Source organism: Monodon monoceros, unplaced genomic scaffold, assembly GCF_005190385.1.
Source record: "Monodon monoceros isolate NGI ecotype Baffin Bay Population unplaced genomic scaffold, NGI_Narwhal_1 Super_Scaffold_22, whole genome shotgun sequence".
In the NCBI taxonomy this organism is placed as follows: domain Eukaryota; kingdom Metazoa; phylum Chordata; class Mammalia; order Artiodactyla; family Monodontidae; genus Monodon; species Monodon monoceros.
The window spans coordinates 127,583,981-127,593,604 of NW_021703779.1; the positions used below are offsets into that span (position 1 = coordinate 127,583,981).

Consider the following 9,624-nt stretch of genomic DNA (forward strand, 5'->3'; position numbering starts at 1 on the left):
ACTCTGCCCTTTGAGCACCTGCGCTGGCCGCCGGGCTACGAGCTGCCTCCTTTACCCGCTGCCGCTGCACCGTGTCCCCGATGCTTCGAGAGTCCGCGTGCTGCTCTCTGCTGCTCGCCCGCGTGCCCATCCCCGGCCCGACCCCGCCCCTATAGTCCGGCTTTCTCGCGTTCCCTGGGAGGTCCCGCGCCCTCGCGAAGGGCTCCACTTCCGCCGGCCGCGTGGTCACGCCCCTCGACCTTGTTTGTGGGCGGGGCCTTCAGCAGCCCCGTCCCCTCGCTGGACCGGTCGCCGGATCAGGTCAAACCGGCCCTATTAGATGATAGCCTCGTCGTGGCTCCTCCCCTAACGGGGGCGGGGCAGCCAAACGCCCCGAGGCTGGATGCAGCCGACGGAGAGACAAGGGGGAATGCGGGTCGCGACGCATATTACTGGGGAACGTCCTGAGGGCCAGCCGAGGCTGCCGGGCTCGGGTTTCGGTCTGAGGCAGCCTCCCTCACACCTCTCGCCGGCCGGCCGGGGTCGGGGCCTGAGTGTTTTACTTCCGGATCCCACAGCTACGACACCGGAAGCCGGAAGTGGGAATTTGGCAGCGGGAGAAGGGAAGGGCTACCGCGGAACCCAGGCTTTCTCGGAGCATCGGGGTCCGAGGAGCGCTCGGGGCCCGCCACTCCCGCCTTTCTCACGTCGGACCGACTCTGCTGACAGGTGTGGTCCTCTTTTCTGAAGACAGGGTACCATCGGTGGGTGTTCCGCTGCCTCCGAGACCGCCCCCCCCCGGACGACCAGGCTTCCCCCTCCTGTTGGGCCCCAGCCAGGTTCTGCCGCCAGCTTCTAGACCAGGGGCCGAGCCCAGCCGATTTAGGACTCAGGTTACTTTAGCGGCGAGCGGGACTGTTCCTGCCTCTTCTTCCTCCACCACGGCGGAGTCTGACCACACCCCTAGTTTGTGAATGACTCTTCTAGTTCGGAGACATTTTCTGTTCATCAAACTTGACTGCATTTGAGGTTAAGTTCTTTAAAAAGGCCTCAAATATAACTTGGCAGCTAAGTATCTTAACTCATGTGCCTCATTTTGCTCCTTTTGCAAAAGGTGACTGTCTCCCGGACCTCATATCATTTCTGTGACTTGAGGATGAATGGGCCATCCTGGCATGTTCGAGGAACTCATTAAGGCGGCCACTATACCTGGAGTAGAGTGAGCGAGTACTTAGAGTGGAAGCCATGGGGGACCAGATAGTTCACGGCCTTGTAGGCGGGTTGTAGGGTCTTTTGAGTTTTACGCGATGGGCAATGAGACACCATGGTAGGGATCCGAGTAGAAGAGGAATGTGATCAGAGTCACCTTTTAGGCTGATTGTTCAGCTGATTGTTCGCTGATTGGCGCGGTGGGGAGAACAGACTGTAGGGGGCAAGGGTAGGAGCAGGGTGACCTGTTAGGAGGTTATTGTAGTAATCCAGGTGAGAGACGATGCTGCTCTGATCATTTTATTATGTAAAATTTCAAAGATGTTCAAAAGTAGAAAGAATAGTCTGGTAAATCCAATGTATCCACTTCCCAGCTTCAACAGTTACCAACTCGTGGCTACTTTTGTTTAATTTATACCCCTCACAGTATTCTGTTATTTTCAAAAATAGCTTTATTGACATATAATTCATATACCTTACAATTCACCCATTTAAAGTGTACAATTTGCTGGTATATTCACAGACTTGCACGACCATCACCATTAATTCCAGAACATTTTCATCACTCCAAAAAGAAATCCCATAAACTTCAGCCATCACCCCCATCACCCCATCTACCCCAGCTCTAAGCATCCACTAGTCTCTATGTATTTGCCAATTCTGGACATTTCACATAAATGGAATCATATAATATGTGGTCTTTTGTGACTTGTTTCTTTCTCTTAGCATAATGTTGTAGTGTGGGAACGTACTAGATTTTGTTTATCCAGTCGTCATTTGATGGACATTTCGGTCGTTTCCACTCTTTGGCTGTTAGGAGTAATGCTGCTGTGAACATCCCTGTGTGGACACAGGTTTTCATTTCTTTCAGGTAGATACCTAGGAGTTCCCCCATTATTTTGAACCAAATTCCAGACAGTGTAATTTCGTCCACAAATATTTCAGTGTGCATCTCTAAGAAATGACTTTGAAAGAAACCTAACCACAATACCACTATCACACCTAAAATAGTTACCACTATTTGCTTAGCATCATCAAATAAATTCTAAGATACATTTTGACAGGATTTCCTGATGGATCTGACGTGAGCTGTGAGCAGCAGAGAGTACTCAAGAAGGACTCCTAGGTTTTGTCCTGCTAACTGGAGGATGGATTTGCCACCAACTGCTAATAAGGAAGGCCGTGGGTGAGCTGGCTTCTGGGAACTGTCAGGAGTGCAGTTTTAGAGACGTTAGTTTTTTGTTTTTGTTTTTTTTTTTTTTTTGCGGTATGCGGGCCTCTCACTGTTGTGGCCTCTCCCGTTGTGGAGCACAGGCTCCGGACGCGCAGGCTCAGCGGCCATGGCTCACGGGCCCAGCCGCGCCGCGGCACGTGGGATCTTCCCGGACCAGGGCACGAACCCGTGTCCCCTGCATCGGCAGGCGGACTCCCAACCACTGCGCCACCAGGGAAGCCCGAGACATTAGTTTTGAGAGGATGACTAGATACCCAAGTGGAGATGTGGAGTTTGATGTGTTAGTTTGGAGTTCAGGAAGGAGTTCTGATTTGGGGTATCATCAGCATTAAGATGAGGGTTACAGCTTTGGGTCTGGATGGAATTAGTATTGGAGTGACTGGAGTTAGAGAAAAGATCCCAGAACAGAGCCCTGGGCACCGCCATGTGAAGGGCTGGGCTGACGAGGATGGTCCAGTGAAAGAGCCAGAGCAGGGGCAGCCCGTGAGGCAGGAGGAGAACCAGGAGAGTGGGCTGTTCTGGAATCAGGGACCAGCGATCCGTCAGATACTGCTGGTGGGTCAGGAGGGTGTTCAGGTAAGTATCAGTGTAATAGTGAAACGTCCAGGCTCACTTGGTGTTCGAGTCTCTGGCTGAAGCTCAGGCCCTACTCCTGGAAACTTCTGTTGGGATTGGCCTCCTCCTCCATGTAGTCAGTCTTCTTGGTCAGGACTTAAAAGGGCTCCAGGCTGCTGCTGTCCAGCATAGCCTCCCTCTCTATACTCTAGTTCACAAGAGAACGCAAACAGCTCAGCCTGTGTCTGCCACTCTCTCTTCGGCTGTGAGCCCAGCTCCCACTTTCAGATGCTTCAGTACACGTCAGATGCTAGATGTCCGCCTCGGCCCCTCAGGTCCAGGGAACACTCATCAGGCTCTGAGTGAAGCCCCTCTTACTTGGTGTATGGACTTCCTAGGGCTGCTGTGGGAAATTTCCACAAGCCAGGGGGCTGAAAACAACAGAAATTTATCCTCTCCCAGCTCTGGAGACCAGAAGCCTGAGATCGAGGTGTTGGCAGGGCCGTGCTTCCTTTGGAGGTTCCAGGGGAGGGTTCTTCCTGCCTCTTCCAGCTTCTGGGGGCTCCAGGTGCCACTTGGCTTGTGGCCGCATCCCTCCCATCTCTGCCTCCATCTTCACGTGGCTTCTGCTCTGCGTCTGTATCTCTGCTCTTCTGTGTCTTATAAGGACCCTGCCATTGGATTTAGGGCCACTCTCATCCAGGATGATCTCATCTGCAGATCCTTAACTTTATTACATCTGCAAAGACCCTTTTGCCAAGTCAGGTCACAGTCACAGGTTCTGGGGGTCAGGGCGTGGACATACCTTATTGGGGGCCATCATTCCACTCAGTACACTAGGTGAGGGGCCAGCACCCTCCACTCCTGCTTGGAGGTGTAGGTGTCGGGGTAGGATTCCCGGCACACTGGCACCTCCCTCCAAAAATAATCTCCGTGATTTCTCCTCTCTGGTGAAGTTCCTCAGGTCACAGCCTGGAGATAGTGCTAGGCACAGTTTACAACCAGTGCTGAACCGTGACCTTTCCAAGCGCCACATAAATGCCTGTACCTCCCTTTGGAATGGGAGTATGTGCCACCTCTTAGCATCCTTTTCCGCTTGGCACAGTGCTCGTCATTCTGCTTAAAGTGTGGCGCCCGAACTCCTCCCCGGCCTGCAGGGTGGGAGAATTCTGCATAGGCCTCCTCACGTGATGCCTCTGCTGGCTCTCTGTTTCAGACCCTGACGTGTTGGATGAGCAGGCCCCCTTGGAAGAGTCCACTGTGTGAGATGGTGCAGCCTAGTGGCGGCCCGGCAGGGGACCAGGACGTGCTGGGTGAAGAGTCTTCTCTGGGGAAGCCAGCCATGCTCCACCTGCCTTCAGAGCAGGCTGCTCCTGAGACCTTCCAGCGCTGTCTGGAGGAGAATCAAGAGCTCCGAGGTGAGGGAGACAGCGGGTGTGTGGAGTAAAATGTCCGGGGACCCGGCACTGCTGGGGGAAGGATTATCCCACTCACCTGCCCCTCTGCATTGACTGGGACTGGAGTGGGTCAGTTAGGGACTGAAGCTCAGCCACCCTTCCTCTTTGTTTCAGGTGGGAATCCCTGGAAGTGGACTTTGAGATACAGAGTGGCATGCAGGACGTTTATTTAGAGTCCTCTTAGGAGTAACACTGGGGAGGGGAGGGGAAGGGCAGGGCAGTGAAGAAGCAGGGGAGGGCGGAGGGAGAAGCTGGGCCGCAGTGCAGGCCAGCCCTACAAGGAGCTCTGGAGCGGGAATGACCCTTCTGCGTTGTCCCACTTGGGCTAACGCGGCCAGGGCCCCTGTGTCTCCGTACTGATCAGTCATTAAGCACTGGCTCTCGTGGGAAGGGGCGAGGCTATCCTGGGAAGGAGCGAGGTTATTCCGGGAGGGGCGTGGCTATCCTGGGGAGGGGGCGTGACCTGCTCCAGAAAGGGGCTGTGGTCCGCTCTGGGAATGGGCGTGACGTCCCTGAGAAGGACCAGTGGGCTGCTTTGGAAAAGGGGCGTCCAGGCCCTGTGGGCGGGGCATGAGCCCGGCGGGCCGCTCCTCGAAGATACCGGAGCTGAGGGCTGTCCTCCAGCAGCACCCACCCCCCAGGTGGCCGGGTTCGAGTACCTTCCGGGCCGCCCCCTCCCCATCGCCATCACAGCCCCCACTCACTCACTGTCCATGTCCTCATCTACATCGGGGACAGCTTCTCCAGGCCCCAGGGGCCGTCTCATCGCGCCCCTCACCTGGTGTGGCTGCCCTGGGGTGTGACCCACTCCTGCCTGCTTCGTGTGAGACAGCCCTCCCCCCTTGGTGGTCGTGCCCCGGGTGCTCCTCGTCTGGCGTGCCGCTCCTTGGGTACGGTAGCCCCAGGTGCCCAGGCGGCGCCCCTGCTTCTCACTCAGTGAGACTCTTGTGTTTTGTGCTGTGAGGACCTTCTACACTGCCGAGCCCAGAGCTGCAGGTGGGGATGGGTGGCACAGACTCCCCGGGTGGGTCACGGGGAGTGATGGGGCACATGGCCACTTCTGCTTCATCCTGGTTCCTGTTGGCAACTCAGGGCTTATAAAGGTCGCAGTCTTTGTGTACACCATATCCCAGAGGACAGGGCCTTGGTTATTTTCACTCAGCCGTCCACTGTCCAAGCTGGCGGGCAGGTTGGCGTGTGACATAAGCAGTGGAGGCCACAGTCATGGGACCACTCCCCCACCCCTCTGCTGGACAGTGCATCCTCTGGTGTGATGGGATGTCACGTGGGGCCCTGTGCTGCTGGGTCACGTGCCCTGTAGGCCTCAGAGACTGGTGCTGGCTGAGGCCCTGCAGGCAGGCACCAAACTTGTGCCCAGAATATGTGTCTCTTTTTCTGTGGAGATGAGTCGCCTTCTCTTGCAGGATGGAAAAGGTCCAGCGTGGCCAGCTGGCCACTTAGGGGCTGCTTGGTCTTTTGGAGCGCTGGCCTGCTTTGGAGACAGCCCTGATTCACGCACAGAGGGCTGGGACCTACCTGCTTGAGGACAGGGTCCTCCCCCTCAGCGCTCAGACATCTAGAGGTTGTTCTGGGCACTGTGGCCTGTTGAGCAGCATCCCTGGCCTCTACCCATGAGGTGCCAATAGCACCCCTTCAGTTAAGACAACCATCAGTATCCCCAGATGTCATCAAATGTCCTACTGTGTTGGGGCCACATAGAGCTGGCAGCCAGGTTGAGGGGCAGGGAGACAGCTCACCCTCCATAGCTATGTGCGTAGTCTCTGCTCATCCCCAGGACAGCGCTCTGGCAAAGGGGACTCGGGGGTGAGAGTGTGGCAGGCTGGCCAGGCAGGCACCATGGACCCCCAGCTGCCCCCCAGGGAGCTCGGGCTCTGCACGTTTCTGCTTATACGGCTGCAGTGTATCAGGCCCTGGTCCAAACCCCCAGGGCCCGAGGTGTCTGCCCCTGTGATGCTTGTGATTGTGTCCATGGAGGAGGGGGCAGGAGGGAGGACGTAGGATTTGTTTGGAGTATTTGTGGATAAGCTTCATGGTAGAAGTCGTTTCTACCTGGTGTAGGAGTCCATTGATATGGCGAGTCCAGTGAGAAGCATGAGTGGGCGCCAGTGTCTGGGGCCAGAGGGGAAGTGACTGCCAGTGGGTATGAGGTTTCTTTTGGAAGATGGAAATGTTCTGGAGCTAGATAGAGGTGATGGGTGCACAGCTTGGTGAATATACTATAGCCACTGAATGACTGTATACTTTAAAATAGTTCAAGTGGTGAATTTGGTGTTCTGTGAATTGTACCTCAGTTAAAAACAGAAGTTGCGTGTGAGCTGAGCTGAGCCTTGGTGGGGGCTGGTGAGGAACCTGAGGCAGGGGACAGTGGGGCGCAGAAGGTGGCTTTGGAGCCAGGCTCAGGAGCCACTGTGGTTCCGGCAAAAGAATGTTCCATCAGCAGGCACCAGTTAGCTCGTTGGGGGTTTTGACCAGAGCGGGGCCTGAAGCTACTGCCTGTCCCCCTCTTGTCCAGCTCTGTGGTGGCTAGAACCTTTGCATGCCATGGATCAGTTCTGTCACTCCCAATGGATTTCTGCTGCCTGGGGTGTCCCCAGGTGTGTGGCTTTCCTTTCCTTAGGCCCTGCTGACTGCCTGGGGAAAGGAGGATGGACTGGTTCTTGAGGTTGTCTTGAAAACCAGGCACTTTGGCTGCTTTTTTGTTTACCTTTCCTCATCCTGTGAGATGGGTGTGCTTGTCCCCGTTGAACATGGACATGAGGATGGTGAGGCTCAGAGAGGTGGCTAAGTGGCCTGCTCCAAGGCTTCTCACCCGCCCACCCTGGTCTGTGGCCAGCAGTGCCACGGGCAAGTTTGTTCTGGTGGCTGTGCCCCCGAGTCTGATCCCGAAGGCAGTGACCCAGGGCCCCAGGGCGGCCCACCTCTGACCCACACGGAGGGCAGATGAGTTCCAGAGTCACTTGCGAAGAAAGTGGCATTTGACAACGTGCTTTTTTCTTTTTCTTTTTTTGGCTGCCATGTGCGGCCGGTGGGATCTCAGTTCCCCAACCAGGGATTGAACCCACTCCCTGAGAGCGAAAGCCTGGAATCCTAACCACTAGGCCACTAGGGAACTCCCGGACACATGCTTTCAAGTGAAGCTGACGTGGTTAATATCTTGGAGACACTGGGGGCACGTCATTTGCGTAGTTGACTTCGAAAGCGCTTGGCGAAGTGAAGGGAGTGTTTGGAAGTTGTCAGGGTGGGAGAGGCCGCGGGGTGGTGGAGGCCGCGGCCACCGGGCTCACCTGCCCCCTGCCACCTCTGCAGATGCCATCCGCCAGAGCAACCAGATGCTGCGGGAACGCTGCGAGGAGCTGCAGCGTTTCCAGGGCAGCCAGAGGGAGGAGAAGGCCTTCCTCATGCAGAAGTTCCAGGAGGCCCGGGACCTGGTGGAGAGGCTGAGCCTGGAGAAGCGGGAGCTGCACCGGCAGAGGGAGCAGGCCCTGCAGGAGGTGGAGCGCCTCAAGACATGCCAGCAGGTAGCGGGCCACCGCTGCCTGCCCCGGACCCGCAGGGACTGTGCTCGGGGTCGTGGAGGGGGGCTCCTGGAGTTGGGAAAAGCCATTGTCCTTGTGGCCATGGCGTTAGGCTTAGTCACCCAGGAGGGATGCAGGTTGGAATTAGCAAAGATAAAAGGAACAGAGGGCGGGTCCAGGAGAGGCTGGGCCACGTGTGATGGCATGCACGGGTACCACCACCAGGGAAGCTCCCGTGAGTGGTGCGGTCCGGGGACTTGAGTGGGGGTCGGTCCTGGAGGCCTGGGGCACCCACGTGACTGACCTGAGTTACCGGGTCTCTGTGCCCCGCAGGTCAAGGTGGTACATGTGGCCTGGGGCCCCGCCCCAAATCACCCTGGTGGTGTAGACTGCCTGGTGGGGGCCCTCGGGGAGGTGTGTTAGGTTCCTGGAGCTGCTGTAACAAAGTACCACAAACTGGGTAGTTTTAAGCCACAGAAACGTATTGTCTCCCAGTTCTGGAGGCCGGAAGTCCAAGATCAAGATGAGGGCAGGATCTGGCCAAGGCCTCTCTCCCAGCCTCGGGTGCTGGCTGGCAGGACTTGGCGTCCCTTGGTTTGCAAACACTGTCATGGGGCCTTCTCCCCACGTGTCTGGGCATCTCTCCTCCTCTTATGAAGATACTGGTGTCAAAGAGCAGCTCAGCCGGCCATTAGGTAAAGGGGTAAAAACAGGTTTTGTTTGGTAACTACCGACAGCAGGGGAAGGTGCTGCGCACCCTTCTGATGGGCACAGAATTGCTGGCGATTTGAAGGGAGAGTGAGGTGGGGGCAGCGAGCAGGGGCTCAAGTGAAAACCCACGCGGGGTGGGTCAGTGTCAGTGCGGTGAGGTCAGCGGCGTCCACCCCGGGAGTCAGTTCTGGAAGTTAGGATTCCATCCCACGCAGACACAGGCAGACTGAGCCCCTATCCTTCCTGAGGATTTCGTTTCAGAGGAATGGCTCTCAGGTCCCCGAGAAAGACTCCTGGGTTGCCTCAAAGGGACAGAGGAAGGATTCACATGTTGGGAGCCCTCTTAGGAAAGGCTCTGAGGATGGTGGGGGTCTAGGTCAGGTGTTGGCTGGAGCAAACAGTACATTCTTTTGCCAGCCTTCTTTTCTCAGACAGGAACTCAAAAGGGGGCTGGGCCGGCCCAGGGTCGTGACCTTAGGCTGCAAGAAGCCACTCTAGAGTTTGCTCGAGTGTCCGAGTCTTTTGTAGTTCTCAGCAGTCACTGGATCAGGGGCCCACCCTCCTCCAATACGATCTCATCTTAAGTTGGTCACATCTGGAGAGACCCTGTCTCTAAATCAGGTCCCATGTACAGGTACTGGGGGTTAGGCCATGGCCATGTCACTTTGGGGCCATCGGTAAAGCCACTATAATCCTGAACTGCTGTACTCGGCGCAGAAGTGAGGAGAAGGCTGCTGTTCTCAGGATGCCTTCAGAGCATCCGCCTGCCCCGTGCTCACATGATGGGATGCTGGCTTTGCGGTAGCGATCAGAGCCACTGCCAAAGCCCTATTTCTAGCTGACAAGTCTGACAGTAGCGGGTATTGGAGGGGCCATGGCTTCATGTTGCTGGTGGCAGCATCAGTTGGTGCCACTGCTTTTTTTTTTTTTTTTTTTTTTTTTT

The 9,624-nt window shown here is 56.2% G+C and overlaps 2 protein-coding genes across 11 annotated transcripts in view; one reads left to right on the forward strand and one right to left on the reverse strand.

The window, feature by feature from the left end:
• Positions 1-238, reverse strand: part of G6PD (glucose-6-phosphate dehydrogenase) — a 12,828-nt gene extending 12,590 nt beyond the window's left edge. Inside the window, exon 1 of one of the 2 annotated variants that reach the window (XM_029240479.1) lies at positions 19-238. In XM_029240479.1, coding sequence (XP_029096312.1) covers positions 19-130 — 112 coding nt within the window. In that variant the 5' untranslated portion in view covers positions 131-238. The remainder of the gene's footprint in view (positions 1-18) is intronic. The other variant, XM_029240481.1, reaches the window with a different exon arrangement.
• IKBKG (inhibitor of nuclear factor kappa B kinase regulatory subunit gamma) overlaps positions 1-9,624 on the forward strand; it is a 26,764-nt gene that overhangs the window by 4,604 nt on the left and 12,536 nt on the right. For 4 of the 9 annotated variants that reach the window (XM_029240482.1, XM_029240487.1, XM_029240485.1 and 1 more), the window contains exons 1-3: positions 478-708; positions 4,194-4,395; positions 7,762-7,973. In XM_029240482.1, coding sequence (XP_029096315.1) covers positions 4,209-4,395; positions 7,762-7,973 — 399 coding nt within the window. In that variant the 5' untranslated portion in view covers positions 478-708; positions 4,194-4,208. Of the gene's footprint in view, positions 1-477; positions 744-913; positions 1,009-4,193; positions 4,396-7,761; positions 7,974-9,624 lie in introns of those variants that run through there. The other 5 variants (XM_029240489.1, XM_029240491.1, XM_029240490.1 and 2 more) reach the window with 4 other exon arrangements.